Source organism: Manihot esculenta, chromosome 13 (assembly GCF_001659605.2).
Source record: "Manihot esculenta cultivar AM560-2 chromosome 13, M.esculenta_v8, whole genome shotgun sequence".
Lineage (NCBI taxonomy): Eukaryota > Viridiplantae > Streptophyta > Magnoliopsida > Malpighiales > Euphorbiaceae > Manihot > Manihot esculenta.
Genome location: NC_035173.2, coordinates 10,122,159 through 10,141,287, shown reverse-complemented (window position 1 = coordinate 10,141,287; position 19,129 = coordinate 10,122,159). Strand labels below are relative to the sequence as shown.

General features: G+C 35.4%; 2 protein-coding genes across 4 annotated transcripts; one reads left to right on the top strand and one right to left on the bottom strand.

The window, feature by feature from the left end:
* The first annotated feature begins 4,926 nt into the window (after window positions 1-4,926).
* Window positions 4,927-6,199, top strand: LOC110629187 (uncharacterized mitochondrial protein AtMg00810-like). Its single transcript, XM_021776098.1, has 2 exons — window positions 4,927-5,004; window positions 5,186-6,199. The coding sequence occupies exons 1-2, from the start codon at window positions 4,927-4,929 to the stop codon at window positions 6,197-6,199; spliced, it is 1,092 nt and encodes a 363-aa protein (XP_021631790.1).
* Window positions 6,200-10,218: 4,019 nt separating this feature from the next.
* On the bottom strand, window positions 10,219-19,083 carry LOC110630158 (glutamate receptor 3.4). Of its 3 annotated transcripts, none has more exons than XM_021777505.2 (7): window positions 18,845-19,080; window positions 18,119-18,487; window positions 15,404-16,752; window positions 14,999-15,276; window positions 13,781-13,812; window positions 13,269-13,678; window positions 10,219-11,026 (listed from the first exon to the last, which is right to left on the bottom strand). In XM_021777505.2, the coding sequence occupies exons 2-7, from the start codon at window positions 18,435-18,437 to the stop codon at window positions 10,559-10,561; spliced, it is 2,856 nt and encodes a 951-aa protein (XP_021633197.1). In that variant the 5' UTR covers window positions 18,438-18,487; window positions 18,845-19,080; the 3' UTR covers window positions 10,219-10,558. The 3 variants fall into 3 exon arrangements, with proteins under 3 accessions (XP_021633197.1, XP_021633198.1, XP_021633199.1); XM_021777506.2 differs by having other exon boundaries at window positions 18,119-18,422; XM_021777507.2 differs by having other exon boundaries at window positions 10,786-11,026; window positions 13,279-13,678; window positions 18,845-19,083.
* Between the last annotated feature and the right edge of the window lie 46 nt (window positions 19,084-19,129).

Here is a 19,129-nt window from a genome sequence, read left to right as displayed (position 1 = left end):
TATCATATATCCACAAATAAATCTGATACTCCCTTCTCAATAATACACTCTGATGTATGGGGGCCTGCCCCGGAATCTGTCTCCCCTGATTATAGATACTTTGTGACTTTTATTGATGATTGCACTCGTGTTACTTGGGTTTACCTGTTAAAACAAAAAAGTGAAGTGGCTGAGAAATTCTGTGATTTTTTCCGCATGATTAAAACCCAATTTCACAGGACCATTCAAGTCCTCCAATCTGACAATGGGGGGGAATTTGTAAATAACCATCTCCAAACCTTTTTCCGGGATAATGTGATCCTTCACCAAACTACTTGTCCTTATACACCACAGCAAAATGGGGTTGCTGAAAGGAAAAATCGACATATCCTTGAGACTGCCCGAGCCCTATTGTTTGAAGCCCAAGTTCCTCCTAAGTTTTGGTTTGAAGTAGTTGCCACATCCATTTACCTCATCAATCGACTTCCGTCTCGCGTCCTTAATTTTCAATCTCCCTTGCATACCTTGTCCTCTCATCACACTATCCCTTCCCATCTCAACCTTCCACCTAAAATCTTTGGCTGCACAGTTTATGTTCACATCCCTAAAACACACCGCACTAAACTTGATCCATGTGCTCTTAAGTGTGTTTTCTTTGGTTATGGTGTCCATAAAAAGGGCTATCGGTGTTTTGACCCAATCTCTAAACGGCTCTTCACTACCATGGACTGCACTTTTCTGGAAGAGGAATATTTTTTTCCCTCACCAACTAGCAGTGAGGGGGAGACAACGGCACAATCACCACCACTGCCAAATTGGCTTAGTCAGGGGGGGCCAGAACTTGATCATTCTTCTCTTCCTGAGTCTACACCAGAACTGGGAGACACTGACCATCTAGTACAGTCCTCGGTCTCAACATCACAACCAGAACCTGACACCGTAGAATATCCTGAGGAACACACAACTGAGGTATGTGAATCTGAACTTTCCCCTAGTTCTAATAACCTTACCACTGAACCCATTTCCTTTGAGGTTCCTAAAACAGGCCAATATGTCCTACCCCCTCGAAATAATAGAGGAATTCCACCCAGGAGATATGATCCAGAATTCGAGGCAGCCAGGTCTAGATACCCTGTGGCAAACGTTACCAGAGGAGAAAGACTATCACCTCAGTTGGTCAACCTACAGAAAAACATTTGCTCATAATGGATACAAAAGGATGCAGCTGAACTCCGTTGTGACAACAAGGCGGCAATAAGCATTTCTGAAAATCCAGTTCAGCATGATCGAACAACACATGTTGAAATAGACCAACATTTCATCAAAGAAAAGTTAGACAGTGGTCTGATATCTTTACCGTTTGTTCGATCAAAGGATCAATGGGCGGACATCCTAACCAAAGCAGTAGCTGGACGAATATTCCATGAGGATTTGGGCAAGTTGGGTATGCTAGATCCACATGAACCAACTTGAGGGGGAGTGTTGGAAAGAATCCTCTGCCATGATTGTAAATCAATCAGTGTTGGAAAGAATCCTCTGCCATGATTGTAAATCAGTCAGTGATCTTCTGTCATGATTGTAAATCAATCAGTGATCAAATCTTACCATGTTTAGCATAGCACGATTCTAGGACATAATTGAGGGCACAATCAAAGGTCTAGTTGTTCATACTATGTACTATATAAACTCTGTAACTTACTACAAAAGAGGTAAGAAAATAAAAACAGTTTTCTTCCTATAATCTCAAGAAAGGGATCCATAAAGAGCTTACCACTGCTTATACACCGCAGTAAAACGGTGTTTTCGAAAGAAAGAACAGAACCTTACTTAACATGGTGAGATGCTTGCTTGCTAGGGAAGGAATCCCAAAGACTTTTTGGCCTGAAGCTGTACTTTGGAGTGTTCATTTACTGAACAGAAGTCCCCCTTTTGCTGTCCAGAATATGATGCCGGAAGAAGCATGGAGTGGCAGAAAACCGGGTGTGGATTATTTTAAAATTTTTGGTTGCATAGCATATGCACATATCCCAAATGAAAAAAGAAAAAAACTTGATGACAAGAGTGAGAAGTGCATTTTTTTGGGTGTGAGTGAGATATCCAAAGCTTTTAAATTGTTGAATCCATTGACAAATCAAATTGTGACTAGCAGAGATGTGGTTTTTGATGAGGAAAGCATTTGGGATTGGAATGGGCAGCAGCTAACTCCAATTATTCTTGATGATGAAGTTGAAAAAGAGGAGAAACCAACTGAAATTTAAGAAAATAATGTTCCCAGAGATGAAGAGAGTTCAATAACTTCTGAAATTCAGTCACCAACAAGCGAGGCAGCAGTAGCAGTTTCTACTCAATCTTCTCTCCGTACACGAAAAAGGCCTGCTTGGATGAAAGATTATGAGGTAACGGGAGTGAATTACAATGAAGAATCTATCACTCACTTTGCCTTGTATGCAGATTGTGATCCTACAACATTTGAAAGTGCTGTCAAAGAATCAAAATGGAGGGAGGCAATGAATGCTGAAATTGAAGCCATTGAAAGAAATGATACTTGGCAACTTTGTGACCTTCCAAAAGGGAATAAAACCATTGGTGTAAAGTGGGTTTCAAGATAAAATTGAAGGAAAATGGTGAAGTTGACAAGCATAAAGCGCGGTTGGTGGCGAAGGGATACAAGCAAGAGTATGGGGTTGATTACACTGAAATTTTTGCTCCAGTTGCACGACATGATACAATCCTGTAATACTCGGCTAGAGTCCAGCACCGGAATGTTTGTCGTCCGGTGGACTCCGGGATGTCGGAATCCTCTAGAGGGTAGGAGATATGAGTTTCTCACGAATGTTGTGTGGTTTATTGTGGTACAGGTAAATGGAACCAAGTTTTGAGTTGAAATGAACCAAGGCAGAGGAGCCAAGTTCGGCCGCCGAAGATAAGTTCGGCCGCCGAAAGTGCCCAATGTTCGGCTTCCGAAGGTAAGTTCGGCCCCCGAATGTTGCATGGTTTTGCATGCGATTGGGCAGCCGAAACTGAGTTGGCCAGCTAGCTTTTGGGCATCCTTAGTCAGCATTTTGGACAGGTGTTATGTCCATTTGTTGCCAGAAGCTTGGCCACGTCTCCCCTGGTTTATTTGCTGAGTTTGAGCAGCTCATGCAGAGTGTTTTGATCGTTCACAAGGGTTTGAATGTTTTGAAGCAAAAAGCTAAGTTTGTGAGAGTTTGAGAGTTTGAGGAGAGTTGGTCCGTTTTCCTTAGTTCAGAGTGTTCAGCTTCTTGTTACAGGAGGTAAGTAATGCTCTTGAACCTGTTTATGTGTTTTCTGAAGGTTTTATGGAAGTTAAGGGAGAGAGATGCATGTTTAAGTGAGAAGTAGTGGTTTTGATGAGTTATGCATGTATACATGTTTCTGTGTTATGGTTGATTTATTGTTTGGGGTGATTAGATAGTTTTGGACCCCTGTGATCATATATGTGTGTTGAGGAGTTGGAGTATATATGGTTGGTTTGAGTGGTTGAAGGGAAGGAGAAGATGGTTTGCCGTTGAAGCTGAGTTCTGGATGAACTCAGGTTCGGCAGCCGAAGGTTCATTCGGCCGCCGAACCTCTTGCATGGTGGCTTGGCTGCCACAGCCTGTTTTGCATGTTCGGCTTTGTTTGGGGGATTCGGCCGCCGAAGGTGCCGCCGAAGGTGCCGCCGAAGGTGCCGCCGAAGGTGCTTGAGTTTCGTCTCTGGAGAGGACATTCGGCCGCCGAACCTGCCGCCGAAAGTGTCCTGTCCAGCTTTCTTTTGCATGCTTTGCATGGATAGTTGAGTGAGTTTAAGGGGATTCTTAGGGAAGGTTAAGAGAGTTATTTCTACGCTTGTTTGGTCCCTCATTTGAGTCCATCTGTATAGGTACAGACCAGAGGAACCAGAGAGAGCAGCAGTGAGTACTGCTCCAGAGGTTCAGAGCCTGCAGAGTCAGTCAGTCCAGATAGCCAGAGGTGAGTGGAACTAAACTTATGACTTTTAATTGAACCACAAACTGCTTTTAGCATATCTCATGCATCATGTTTATGCCATAGGTTGATTGCATTAGTATTCACGAATATGTTGCATTGCATCGTTATTTGGTGATGTGAGTGAAGGCTGAATGATCCAATAGTCTCAGACAGAAAGTCCAGGAGCCTTTGACTACGCCCTGGCAGGTATAGGAAGTCCAGGAGCCTTTGACTACGCCCTGGCAGGTATAGCAAAGTCCAGGAGCCTTTGACTACGCCCTGGCAATGGTAAGTACAGAGGTGTTATATACACATATACATATATGACAGGAAGACCAGGTGCTCGATTCTACGCCCTGGCACAGAGTTACTGGGACTATGTGGTGACAGGTTTACTCTTGATGTGGCTTGTCTGTGATATGGTGCATTCCATGAGATCATATTTTACTGAGATGTTTTACTGTTCTACTCACTGGGCTATAGAGCTCATCCCACTCCCTTAACCCCAGTTTTGCAGGTTCAGTGTACAGTGTACAGGGACAGTCCAGCAGAGTACAGGAAAAGTAAAGAGATCTGTAATAGCTTAGAGTGGACATGTAATATTAAAGAGATGTAATAGTTGTTGCTTGACCTAGTGATGTATGTTTTGTACATGATCTGTATATGTATATATGTTTTCCTGTATGTGAAAACCAGGCTTAACAGGTATGAGTTAACCCATCTAGAGCAAGCTCTAGTCAGGGATACAGAGTACAAAGTACATGAGTACAGAGTACAGAGATAGTGCATGCACAGGTTAAGCCTTGGTTCAGAAAAGAGTTTTATTTTCACAGAAAATGTATGATCATGTATAAGGTTTACAGGTACACAGAGAGTATAACAGGCTTGCTACGGGTTCTGGCGGCCTTAAGCCGACCTGAATCCTAGCGCCGGTGACGGTCCATTTTGGGCTCGTTACAAATCCGTTTGGTGGTAGCAATGGCAGCACAAAATTCTTGGCCTATTCTCCAATTGGACGTCAAATCAGCTTTTTTTCACGGTACATTGGAAGAGCAGGTAGTTATTGATTAACCCCGTAGTTATTGATTAACCCCCTAGTTATATTAAGGTTGGACATGAGCATAAGGTCTATAAATTGAAAAAAGCTCTATATGGATTAAAATAAGTCCCAAGGGCTTGGTATAGTCGCATCGAAACTTATTTTTTGAAAAATGATTTTCAAAAATGTCCATATAAGCATTCTCTTTTTGTTAAAATTGGGAATGAGGGCCAAATGCTTATTGTTTGTTTGTATGTAGACGATCTTATATTTACCGGAAATGACAGTGGGATGTTTGAAAAATTCAAAAAATCTATGATGGCTGAATTTGAGATGTCAGACCTTGAAAAGATGCATTACTTTCTAGGCTTAGAGGTAGTGCAATCAAAGATGGAATTTTTTGTTTGTCAAAAGAAATATGTGGGAGAAATTTTGGATAAATTTCAGATGAAGGATTGTAATCCTGCATCCACACCAACTGAATTTGGTTTAAAGCTTCACAAAGATCTTGAAGGGAAAAAGGTGGATAGCACTCTTTATAGGCAAATTGTTGGCAGCCTCATATACTTAACCGGAACAAGGCCAGATATAATGTATGCTGTAAGCCTTATTAGCAAATTTATGGAGAGTCCAACTAAAATGCACTTGCTTGCCGCCAAGAGAATTCTTCGTTACTTGCAAGGGACGAAGGATTTCGGTATGTTTTTTAAAGCCAATGAAAAGTCAGAATTAATTGGCTTTACAGATAGTGATTATGCAGGAGACCAAGACAGCAGAAGGAGCACTTTAGGATATATTTTTATGCTTGGAACAGGACCTATTTCATGGTCTTCTAAGAAGCAGCCAATTGTCACTTTGTCCAGTACAGAAGCGAAATTTGTCACTGCTACGTCTTGTGCTTGTCAAGCCATTTGGCTAAGGAGAATTCTTGAAGAATTGCAGCTTAAACAAGAAGGAGCTACCACAATTTTCTGTGACAATAGTTCAGCAATAAAATTGTCCAAAAATCCAGTACTTCATGGAAGGAGCAAGCATATTGATGTGAAGTATTATTTTTTAAGAGATTTGTGTAATGAAGGAAAAATTGAATTGAAGTACTGTCCAGGTGAGGAGCAGCTTGCTGACATATTTACAAAGTCTCTCAAGCTACATTCTTTCCTGAATTTGATAAATCTGATGGGTGTTTGCAGCAGAAAAGATGCAAAACTTTAAACTGAAACTTGTTGAGTTTTTGAGTTTTCAGTTTAAGGGAGGAATTGTTAGATAAGTTAATTATTTTACTGCAATTATTTAGTTCCAGTATTTTATTTCTTAGTCAAAGTTATAGTCCTATTTTATAGGAATTTGATTGATAGTGTTCTGTAGAACATGGTCACGTTGCAACTTTTTTTTTTTTTTCTTTTAAGATTATATTTTTACTCTTTGTAAGCCTATATAAAGGCTGTCATCTTGCTTAATTGGATCAGTACATTGAGCATCTCTTCTCTCTTTTATTTTTCTAATTCTTGGCAAATTATCACAAACTCTTGCCATGTGACCCGATATTATGGTGACAGCTCATAATTTTTTATGAACACCTATTGTATAATATCATTTTTATATTTTATTTTATTAATAATTTTAAAAATAAAAATATCCACATAGCAACACTTGGGTAAGTGTCTAGTTAATACATCACATTCATATCACTTGCCAAAAATAACAATTTCATTATAAAATCTCTCCAAAAATAAAAATGACGTAGCACTTTGGCACAAGAGATGGATGAGACAATGGTGATTAACAGTATCACTATTTGCATGAAAAATTCAAAGTTTTTTTATTATTTTATAATTTAATTTAAAATTTTAAAAATTGATAAAATAATTTAAAATGGTAAATTTTGTTATAATCATATCTAAATTTAAAATTTAAATTTGAAAAGGTGTGTCTTCCTGACCTGATAAAATAATGTGAATTATTGTATTATATTTATATGTCACGTAAATAAATATTATTGATGTAAAAAATTCAAAATTTTTAACTATTTTTTATAATTTAATCTAAAATTTTAAAAGTTAATATAATTCAACTCAAAATTTTAAATTTATTTTTTTTCACTACTAAATCCTATTATTATACTTTTATCACTACTAAATCCTATTATTATACTTTTATTTCTATATGTTTGGTATAAAAAATTATAATAGTACTTTCTATTTTTTATTTCTGATTCTCTTAAAGCTTTTGGATTTTAATCATATCTACTTTTTAATACAATGTTTTTACTTGTACCTCCAAATGCCGACTTATACTATTAAATAATAATAAAATATTAATAGTATAATTGTAGTAAACGGTAAGACTGTAATTTATATTCTTTTATTATATTATATAATTTTTTATAATAAATATAGTAAAATTTATTATGAAGATCTAACAAGATATTTAGAAAATAAGAAACCAATGAGACATGTTGCAATTTTCATTGAAACTAGTAGTAAATAGAAAGGAGTTAAAATTATAATTTTTTTTCATCAAGTCGACCGGATGAAGACAAATAAATTTAAATATTCTGAGTTGAATTACATCAATTTTTCAAGTTTTAATTTAAATTATAGAATAACTAAAAGTTTTAAATTTTTTATTAATAGCATTTATTTATGTAATATTAGAATATAATAAAATAATTTACATTATCTTATCACGATAGCAAGACACCTCTCCATTTTAAGTTTTAAACTTGAATATAATTATACCAAAATTTACAATTTCGAATAATTTTATCAACTTTTGAAATTTTAAATTAAATTATTAAATAACGAAAATTTTAGATTTTTTCTTAATACTATAATCATTAGATAGGGAATTATTAGAATACCCCCAATCAACAATATTTGACATAAATTAGATTTAAAATTTGAAATATCCAACAATAGTCTTGAGCTTAAGGACGTATAGACTCCTATTATTTTCAATGAACTCACTAGTAATGATTGTTATAGTATAAGTTTTAATTAAAAACTCCCTCTCATTTCTAGAGGGGAGATTTCTCTTAATTCATTTTGTTTTTTTCTTTAGAGCTTAGGTTCCTTAACCAGTCGCCAATGAGGTTCTCCTTGTTCAAGATTGGGTTTTCTCCTCTCCCTAATTTTTATAATGGATTGTAATTTGGGCCCTGTTGAATATACTTGTAGTTGTTGCCTTTTCTGCTTTTTAGGGATCTCCTTGCATGTCTTTGGTTGTGCCTTTCTGGGTTACTATTAACAGAAGGGTATTTTGATTTTTTTTTCCTTGGTGAATATGAATCCTATATGAGTTTTTCTCTCTTTGAGGGTTCTCCTTTGGAGGTTTTGATAGACATTGAGTCTCATTAGTTGCTCTGTGGGCTACACTCTTGATGCAACAATCAATTTCTCTACTCTATTTTCTTGAGGCTTCTAAGAGACCGTTGGTAATGGCTCCTATGATTAGTGTTTATTGAGTTCTAAGCTTGGGATTTCTTTATTGCTCTCCTAGCTGTTTCTGCAAGTTGACTCTGGGAATGTCGGAGGTGCTGAAGAAGGTTTTCGGGTGTTCCATAGTCTCCTAGGATTTCTTAAGCGTTAGATTTGATTTGTAGGTTAATGTGTTGCACATGGATCTAATTTTTTAGGTCATAGTTCATTATATTCTTTGAGTTGTAATTAATAGACATCGATTTTAAAAGTGTGATGAGACCCCTAAATCGAAAATTTCACCGTTTAATTAAAATTAATTTTATATTTTAATTATTTTTTTAATATTTTTTATAATTTTATATATCTGAGATTTTTTCTATTATAAATAACCTTTAAAATTTACTTTTCAATCTTTTCAAAATTAAAAAGATTTTTTAATTTCTAATATCTTATTTCTATTATATCGTTTTAACCGAATTTTATTGATTAAAACTCTCGACGAAGTTTAATCAGTCTTATATCACATTTCTTTGTGTTTTCTTTTGCATGAGTATAAAGTTAAATTACTCAATAATTTTAAATCACTATCGCAAACAACTATTTAGATTAAATATTTTAAGTTTAATGTTAATTAGAAAAATATCAAATATAAAAGTTAATACTGAATGATACATATCAATATTATACTTGAAAGATAATATTAATTTCATGTAATAATATTATTATTAATTATTAATTAATAATTAAGAAACCTTATGAAAAATGCTATATTAACTATTAATAAGAATAAAATTTAAAAGCTTTAGTTTTCTTTGGCATGATTTTATTTTTTTTTAATTTATGAATTAATTGTTTTGTCCTTAAAAGAAAGACATATTACACCTGCAAATAAATAGGAACACCTATAAAAGTATTTCATAAAAATATGAAAATAAAATAATAAAGCATTATTTTATAATCTATCAAATATTAATTACTAATGTTCCAACAACTAAGAAGTGAGAAATTATGTGTATTATTTATATGGCTGAAACAAAAATGATAATATAATCATAATGAAATTATATTGTGATCAGTAACCAGTAACCTGTAAAATAGAGGAAGTAGAATGGTAGATGCTCACGATAGCCAATTCGATATTCAAATTATCTGGAAAATAAAACAAATATACAACTTAAGAGGAGTATGTGTATTAGAGAATAGTGTATTTTTAGTTATGTGATTGTTCTCTTTTTATAATGTAAAAAAATGAAAGATAAATATACTATTTTTTAATAATTTGGCAATAATGATAGTGGACTGCTTGATAAAGAGATATCACCAGCTAATAAGTGTATAATAAAAATACGTTAGATTGTGCTTAATAATAATAATTTTATATCGATACTTATTCTATTTAGGGAAAAATAAGTCTTGACAATGAATCGAATTTTAAAATGCATGGATCTTTTTCTCGGATGGCAGATTGCATTTCCCTCTTATCAAATCTTTACGTGGCCCTCCCACTTATCACATCTATATTTTTATCCATCTTTATAATGTGGCTTTATCCAATGTGGCTTTATCCATTTTATTTATAACGTGACCTTATTTTGTAGTAATGGCTTATGTCTTATCTTACTTATGACTTATCTTGAGCGATTGTATGCTCATAACTTATCTTGGAAGATTGTCATGTAAAATTAATTACTATACCTCTCCTAAATCCTATCAATCTTATCACATTTTTATTCTGAATATGAAAATTATTAAAGAAGTTTATATTTTTTATAATTTTAGATTGAAAAAAAAAATTGAAATTAAAACTTAAAAATTCCGTTCCAGTGGTCAAGGCTTCATTCACTCCCTTCAATATATGAAACACAGAAGACATCAACAGCAAAAGAAGGAATATCCTCTACATCCTGAAAAAGCTGCATTTTATTGGCTGCAGAAAATGGGAAAATTTTACATTTATAGAGGTATACAAAACAAATGCAGGACAACCAACAAAAGCTTTTCCAGTTCAACATCACTAATTCTAGCTACCTAATCTTTTCTGTATTAATCAAAATGACAAAATATCAGCACATAAGAATAGTGCTTGATTAATTGATTTCGTAGTTTCTGAAGCAAGAATCACATAAAATTCTCTAATGGAAAAGGTTTTCCTCTAAGCAGGTGATGAACTTGCCTGTCCATCTTTGCTGGGGCTAGCTTGTCTCTTACTATCACTAGCCTTTCGCTTAAGCATCTCCTTAATCTCTGTTTCTTTCCTATCTACAAAACCAATCAAATCTTTGAAGCTAGCTGAACGCAGCGAGCGTCTAGGCCTTGCCGGTTGAATCTCCTCCACCCCCACCTCCCCTTCTTCACCGTGTCCCATAGCAAATTTACGGTACTGACAAAGTACCCTGCAGAAGAATGTAGTAAGAGCAATAAAGCAAGCAAGCCCACATATCAGGAACAGACCCCAGAAGCTGCTCAAGGAGAGTCGGTTGTCATCAACTTCGTTGATTTGCATAGAGCACTCTGTACGTGTCAGCCATTTGTTATGAATTTTTTGAAGATCACCATTTTCAGAGAGTTGGAGGATGGCGGTGGACAAGTCGACTGCAAGAGGGGAGTCCCTCTGAAATGCCTGAAACCAAAAAAATCTGAATTTAAGTTTCCCACATGAATTTTGTGAAGAGCTAAGGATTTTTATCAGACACGTAAAAGTTTGGCATGGATATGCTACAAAAGCTGGAACTGCTCTAATTCAGTGTCAATCAGACTTTACCAATATTTAAAAACATAGGACATACTTTGGGCAGCTAACTTGGGTAAGTTATGGCAAAAAGGTTGGTGATGCTGTTTTGTAATATAATCACTACTAGGCAGACATCATGCTTAACTGAAAAGCCAAACTGGTCTAATTTTTGTGGTCAATCAGTTCAGTTTCAATTAGTATTTTAAAAATTGGTTTTCATTTTGGTTCTGCTCAGTTTAATTAATTTAGTCTGCCAAACCAACACTTCTTTTCCTTCAATCCCAGAAAGTGACTTGCATTCTTCTTCTATCTGAGAAGTGACATGCATTGCAGCTGCAAACTCTTCTATCATACTCTCTCTGAGCAGTGACGTGCAATTTTTCAACTCTTCATTCACGTCTTTTCCTACTCCAGCTGCTCTTTCTCAATCCTCTTTGTCCATCATTTTTCAGGACTGCACGACACTGACTCAGCTGCACATTGAATTGGCCCCTTGGCTTGAACAAAAAGAGAAAAGAGAAAAAAAAAAAAAAAATAAAACCAGCAACATTTCATTGGTTTCCTTCTCCTACAGCTGGTTTACCTCAAGCTCTCTGATGTGCCAATGATATCAGTGGCTATCACCTTGAATCTCCAGCAATTTTAGAATCCCTACCTTTTTTTTTTCTTTGATTTCTCCATTGTGATTCTTTGAGATGAGGATTCCTTTGATTGCTTTGGGTGTTATGAAGATGAGGATTTGACCTATGGAGATGGAAAATTTCCCCTTTTCATGTTATACAGGGCGGGTCATCACCCAAGCAAACTGACCCAAATAACTTTTGAACTAACTTTCTACTTGACTCGAAATTATTAACCCAAATTAGTAATCTAATAACTTTTAGATTCACTTCCTGCTTAGGCCAAAATTATTAATCCAAATTAATAACCCATCAATTTTTTCCTATAAACGATCCACGTGGGACACTACAATCTCTCCCACTCAATTATGCAATATCTCCGTTCCACTCAATTGCTACGCTAGGATCAGACTCTCGGGTACTGAAGTTGCTAGTACCTAGGGCGGTACCACCTCTTCTCGCACAACTAGCCCTGCATAATTTTTCTGATCCGGATGGCTCTGATACCAGTTGTAATAACCCGTACAAACTAACCCAAATAACTTTTGGACCCACCTTTTAATTAGCTCAAAACGGTTAAACCAAATTACTTAGTAGTTTTTGTTAGCTATTTATAAACCTATCAATTTTCCAACAATTGATGTGGGACACTGCAGCAGGAATTGAGCTGAATGCTTAAATCAAATAAGTTCTCTAGAGAGGAAATTCAGCAAACAGGTAAAATGCATATAACCAAGTGTACAAAACGAGCAAGGACAAAGACCTGAGAGCATAACTTGGATTCACTTTTGACAGGATGCTGAGTTCTTCTCTATAGATGCTAAAACGGTTCTTCCTATGTTTATCTGGGGTCTATAAGAAGAAGGAATCTCCAGCCAAAAATCTTAACTGATTTCAGTATGATTCTTTTTGGTTAGGTTTCTTGTATGAGTTCATTTTGGTTTGGTATCCATAAAACATGAGTTCATTACAAACCAATCAAATGCTCAGCCCTAATAATAGCTTCAAGGTTGATCAGACTCAGATATGACAATAATTCTAAATGTTCCAACTCATTCAAACATAGGAACTACGACTGCTCCAAAATAGAAATTGCAAACATCATATGACCTAGCGAATTGTGTTGGAAAAGGCACCGATGAGAAATTTTTCCATTTTTGGTAGGCAGGGAACATAAACCAAGACAGTCATTTAAAGGAGAACGAAAACTTGACATGTAGTGACGCATATTGTAAAATGATTTCATTTCAAAATAGCCTGCAATTTTCTTCCTTACTTTTCTAGAATAGTCACTAGTTCACATTGATATAAGTATATCCACTTGTCAGAATCTGATTTTTTTTTTCTTTTGTGGCAATACTAGTTTTTGGCCAAGACATCAAACTGCACCATCCTGCAAGCCATTTTCATGTCAATATGCATACTCAGGTATCCTACGGGGCCAACATCACCATAATTGAACAGAACCTAGTCATTGAGGATTAGAACAAAAAAAAAGAAGTGATACTCACAAATCCCCACCCGCTTTTCGTGAACTCTTGCCCCACTGTCCTGAATTTACAGTTGGTGCTGGACAAGAAGAGCTCAATGTAAGGAAGCTCATCAACAATGGCAGCCACCCCACCCGCTTTTGGTCCACGTTTAAGGGCAGAAAAGTATTCATCTTGGTTTTGCAATTTTACAAGCCTTGATTCTGCTATGTTGAGCTCATCAATCAAGTAGTTCCATGCAAATGACCCTTCTTGAACTCCAATTGGTTCAGTACTTGAGATCAAGCTGTCAATCCCTTCAATTCTTGATGTTAATTGCTGAACTGTAAGGATTGATGTCAAACTTGCTGTATAGCTTGAATTGATAATCAACACAACAAATAGCCATATGATCAGCACCATACGTCCCAAGGTGCTCGCAGTGTTCTCTCCTACATTATGTCCAAGTAGCAGAGGACGTTAAAATGTTTCAACTAGAAAAATTTAATGTAGAAGTAAAGAAAGCATAAAGGATTTAGACATAATTCACATACTATGGGAGAAGAACATCGTTGAGAAACTAAACCTGCAAGATTAGAACAACCGTCAGAACCAAACTACCATTTGCAAAACAAGAGCAAATATTGCTAGGAATGAGACACTTCAATAAATGTTTCTCAACTGCTGGGAAGGAGTTAACACAGTCCCTCATGCAGAAGACTTGAAGTGAGGACAACTGGACAAGTACAAGCCTACTTCTATCTACGCTGAATCTTATTTGCTAAATAGAGGCTTCCATTTAATAGTTCTAACACATGCATTTCAAGTGTTGATAAAAACATATGCGCTTCCACTTGTACTAAACTCTAATTAATAACTCATGCTGAATTTTTGTGCTAACCACAAAATTTATTAATATTTTTAACTATCACTATTTTAATATATTTAATAAATTTATTTATATATGTTAAATATTAATATGCTCAATAGCACTCATACAAATCTTTATGTGTCTCAAACTAAAAAATACAATGATTATTAATGGCAAATCAATTGAACATACACATATGTACAATAACAGAAGAAAGAAAAAGAAAACAAGGCCAACACAATAACAACAGGCTATAATAATGATAAAAGCTACTATATTTACTTATGACAACATTTCTACTATCCACCATTAAATATAATTTCTTATGGCATTTATGCGTTTTCCTATAACCGGTTTAAATCTTGAAGCTAAATGGTGATAATTAACAAAAGCTACAATGCTAAAATCAACAAGGGAATTAAATAAAAATATGGATTATCAAGCCAAATTTTATCACTTCATATTTTTATCTATTTGCAATAGGATTTTAATAGTAGGGACCCAATATTTAAAGTCTAACTATTCTAGTTAGAGTAACTCAATCTAATAGCTCAAATGGGTAGGTGAAGGCTGGATTGTGCTTCAATACATCCAACAGAACTGCAGTCATCTAACTAATTGTAGTAAAAATTGTTAGACCTTAAATACAAACATGTGTATGTTACTAGTCTATCTTGAAAACAGTCATCTATTGCCCTGTTGATCTCTCATGACATGTGAAATAAAAATAAGACACAGCTATTATTTTATATTCATGTGCTTAATTTTTTTTGGTTAATCCTTATCTGATATACCAAGAGATATTGAGGCAGCAGTGCAACGAGCAGGCATACTGCCTAGGTTCACTGAGAAATGTATACTTGTTTAGGAGAAATTTCAATTTCTTGAACAGAATACTAACCAGCATATCGTTATGAGCTGTTGCCTTGGAGTACCACGAAATTCATGATTAATCCGGTGCTCAAGAATCCAGACAACAGCACCCACAAAAAGAAAGAAGGCTCCAGTGACACACCACATTTGTACAGTAAATGGCTTGAGGAAAGCCCAAGGGCTAGATTTTACTTCCTTGACAGGAGCCACTACAACTAATCCTGATTCCATGTAAGGCTGTGTAAAATCCACAATTTTAGTTCTATTTGTAATTATTGTAACATCTCCCACAGCTGCATCATACTTCTGAAAGACCAAGATAACATATCAGGAAAACCAATTGAATTTGAACCCCGAACCAAGTTTCTGAACCCCTAAGCAATTAAAAGTCTAAACAACCTAATAAAGTTGGAAATTAATGCCAGTTACTCACATTTTGAGCGACTCCATTGACAAGTTCATTGTAGACAGGGTTTCTCTTTCCATCTCCATATAACATATATGTGTGTGGGACAGGATATGGCAGCAAGTTTATGGCAGCTTCAAAGACATCAATACAATATCCTCTAACACCTGGAGGGTTTTTGTCTTCAGCCACAAAATCTTTATAACTTACTCGATTGGGCACTGCTATACGTAGTGGCTTCCCATTGTTGGGAAATACCCATCCTCGAGGAGTTTCTGAATTTTCACCCGGCCATATTGCAGGGTAAAGCTGTTGGTTGCTGGTAGAAGTATTATAAGGCTTCCTGTATAAGGTCTCTGGAGCAACAACTGAAAGCCCAGAGTAATTTGACCAATAACCAATTCTGCGCATTCCTGTCCCACCAATGTTAAGAACCTCATATGCTGGATGAACTAAATTTTTATCAAGATCAAATTGAATTTGACCACTGAGACCTGTGAAATTCATCCTAAGAATTGTTTGGAGATACTGTTGACCTCCATTGAAAACACGGAGTGATGACAAGTGCAATGAACTTCGATTTCTGTCGTGCAACTTTGGGTCGTCAGAGAAAGATACCCTTCCACCATCATTGAAAAAAGCATCAAGAGCTCGGGCAGCTAACCATACTGAATCATAAGCAAAGAGAGCATAAGAATTGAACCCAGCAGGTCCTGTTGTATTCTTATACTTTAGGCTGTTCCACCTAGACATAAACCTTTTCTTCAGATCAGTATCTGGTGTGTAATGGCGAAGAGCGACAACCCCCTGTAAGAGATTCATTGTGTTAACATCAACTGGTTGTATTGAATCTAATAGAGAAGGAAGCCAATCTGTAGCAATCCAAACATAGCCCTTGGTCACCATCCCAAGATTCTGGGCAACAGAAAAAATTTTTAAACCAGAATCAGGATTTACATGCACAACATAAACCCGGGATTCCATCAGGTTTACCCCAACTAACAAGTCATTGATTGCACTATTGGATGCTCCAGGGGTGAAGGCAGCCTTATAGGAGATCTTACAACGCTTCTTTGCCAGTGCATCACCCAATACAGATATGCCATTTCTCCCATAATCATCATCTACAAAGATAGCAATTACCTCCCTCCATCCATAATATGTAACCAGATCGGCTATAGCAAACATCTGGAAATAATCACTCTGTGTAGTGCGGAGGAAATATGGATACTGCAAGGCAGATAGTGTAGGATCTGTTGCTCCAAATGATAAAAGTGGTACATGAAGTTCATTAACAACATGAGAGATGACGTGAGCTATTCCAGAAGACTGAGGGCCAATTGCGGCAACCACATCATTTTCCACTAGCTGCAAAGCTACATGCAGAGACACTTCATCAAAATCTTTATCTTTACAATCTATTCAGTGAGGGGGCAGTCATAGGGATAATGCACATAAAACCCACTTTGCATTTTGCTTGTTGAAGATACCATTTGATATAGATGTTCATAGGCAGAACAACAGTTTTTGCAGGTGGATGCAGGATTAGATGAGGGGAGGATCAAAATTTAAAAGATCATAATAAAAATTTATAATTGCTCCTTTATCAAATAATAATCAACATTCATTTGTATTTTTAATAAATCATACATTTGATTAGTTTTTAATAATCAGCAATAACTTAACAAAGAAGGTTCAAACTATATGCAGGACAACAAATCCACCCCATACCCCCAACCTAGCACCTGAAGTGTCAAGTGAAAAATCCTGATATGAAGATATGAGAGATACAAAATAAGACATAGAAAGTTCGGAGGCTTTTTTTTCCCCTGTCATTTCCCATTCTCCATTTTTTATTTTCTCTTTATATCTTTATATTTTAATATTTTTTTTATTTATAGAGTATTTTAAATAGATTTTCACACTTTGTAATATTTAATTAATATTATTATTTTTATTTTGTTCACTTCTAGAATTTCTTAGCATAATAATATGTAACCTTTATATTTTTATTATTATCATTATTACAAAGTCAAGGCAATTACTATTTATTTATTTTTTAAAAATAATATAAATTAGGGAGGCCAGGCCCCTAACTCTGGTTTACATCTGGTTGTTTGATATAAACATCTAGACAATAATTAGGCTAAGATATGCAAAATCTTAACTAAATACCCAAAACAGCAATCATGCATCGATTTCAAATTTCATAGGAATAATTTTGAAAGTTAAAAAAAAAATCACTTTTTCAATATCAGAAGAATAAGAGAGTTAGTCAAGCATATAAAACAGACACTACATTGAAGTTAGGAGAAGTATGCATACCAAACTAATTTTCTAGAACTGAATAATTCTCTACTAAAGTTTCTTAAAAGAACAGTTCTAAGGTAATATTAAAAAATGATGTGATGAAGCTACAGCATAAGCAAACTCAGCATGCCAACAAAATGACACTGCAAGTGTAAAGCCAATTAGGAACATCTTGTTCATAAACAAACTATAGGAGCAATTGGAAATAGGGCACCAATCAAAATGGCAATCATAGTACTTGAAAGGTAAAAGACAATAAATTCTCAAATGCAGAAACTAAAATTATGTCTTTACAACCATTTTGTGTTTGACAAATTCAATGGCTAGAAGAACATTCTGGTTTTCTAAAACACACAACAAACAGGTATCTTCAGAAAAGAGAAGTCTATGAAAAAGGCGATTCTGAACAATTGTAGTGAAAGAATTGCATACCTTCCATTGTTCCAATAAATCCACTGCAATTCGTGTCAAGTGTAATAAGATTCAGTTTTGTCCCTGGAAGAATACTGGAATCTGAATTTACATCATCAACTGCAGCTTCAAGTGCTGGCTTAGCTGCTCTTCCAATTACAGAATTAATAGTAAATAGAGCTCCTACATTCACAACACTCGGTCTAGGGGAAGAAGCACTGGCATTTCCATTCTTACCCATGACTTCCATGGGCACACAAATAATACAAAAAATTGATAACAGCTGTATTATTGCCATGAATGATCTATGATCAGACCCGGTAATCTGCAAAATATCCATGAGCAGAAAAGCTTGAAATCAAGCAATTAACTCGAAAGCAGTACAAGCACCTGTAAGTAATTCAAAAACAAAAACTTTATCCGTACCATATATGAACAAGAAATCTATATAATCTAGGCTATACCAACTAAAACTCTACCATCATTATCACAAGAGAAATGAGAATAGAACCAAAAAGAGAAGTAATATTATATAATTTTAAAAAAAATGATTGAATAATGATAACCCACTAATGGGAACAAGAGATTAGACTATAATAGTAGGTCGGAAAGCGATTATTCAAGTACATAAAGGAAACCCACATGCAACTATTAAATAAATGGAAAAAAGGAACTGTATAGATGGCGAAAGCAAGAAAAACAAGAAAGTTATGCAGTTGCTGGAGTATAGAAGAGAAGGAAGCTTGCCTTGATAGCGCCCAAACATGAGAATTAAGTGTTGCACAGTTGAGAGTCCGTAATATTTATAAGCTTTGAGAACATAACACAAACAGCTACCTTACATCCATGATCCACCCACAAGAGGATTAAAGAGCAACAACAGTCCTCCAAGCTCAAGCAAAGAATGATTCTTTCTCAATCTCACCCTTTTTATTGTCTGGTTTTTGTCTAACAAAAGCCTGCAGTCTTCAGATCTTCGTTAATAAATATATTTTGGATTTTAAAGTAGGTACAAATGGGGATTCAAATTTA

What these genes read in the sequence shown, in the direction of transcription:
- LOC110629187 (XM_021776098.1), top strand. Translation starts at nt 4,927, where the DNA reads ATGGCAGCACAAAATTCTTGGCCTATTCTCCAATTGGACGTCAAATCA. An exon ending in ACGGTACATTGGAAGAGCAG is followed by an intron (nt 5,005 to 5,185) that starts GTAGTTATTGAT and finishes TGTCCATATAAG; the next exon opens with CATTCTCTTTTTGTTAAAAT.
- LOC110630158 (XM_021777505.2), bottom strand. Translation starts at nt 18,437, where the DNA reads ATGGATATTTTGCAGATTACCGGGTCTGATCATAGATCATTCATGGCA. An exon ending in TCAATGGAGTCGCTCAAAAT is followed by an intron (nt 15,277 to 15,403) that starts GTGAGTAACTGG and finishes TTGGTCTTTCAG; the next exon opens with AAGTATGATGCAGCTGTGGG. An exon ending in CGAAAAGCGGGTGGGGATTT is followed by an intron (nt 11,027 to 13,268) that starts GTGAGTATCACT and finishes TTTTGGTTTCAG; the next exon opens with GCATTTCAGAGGGACTCCCC.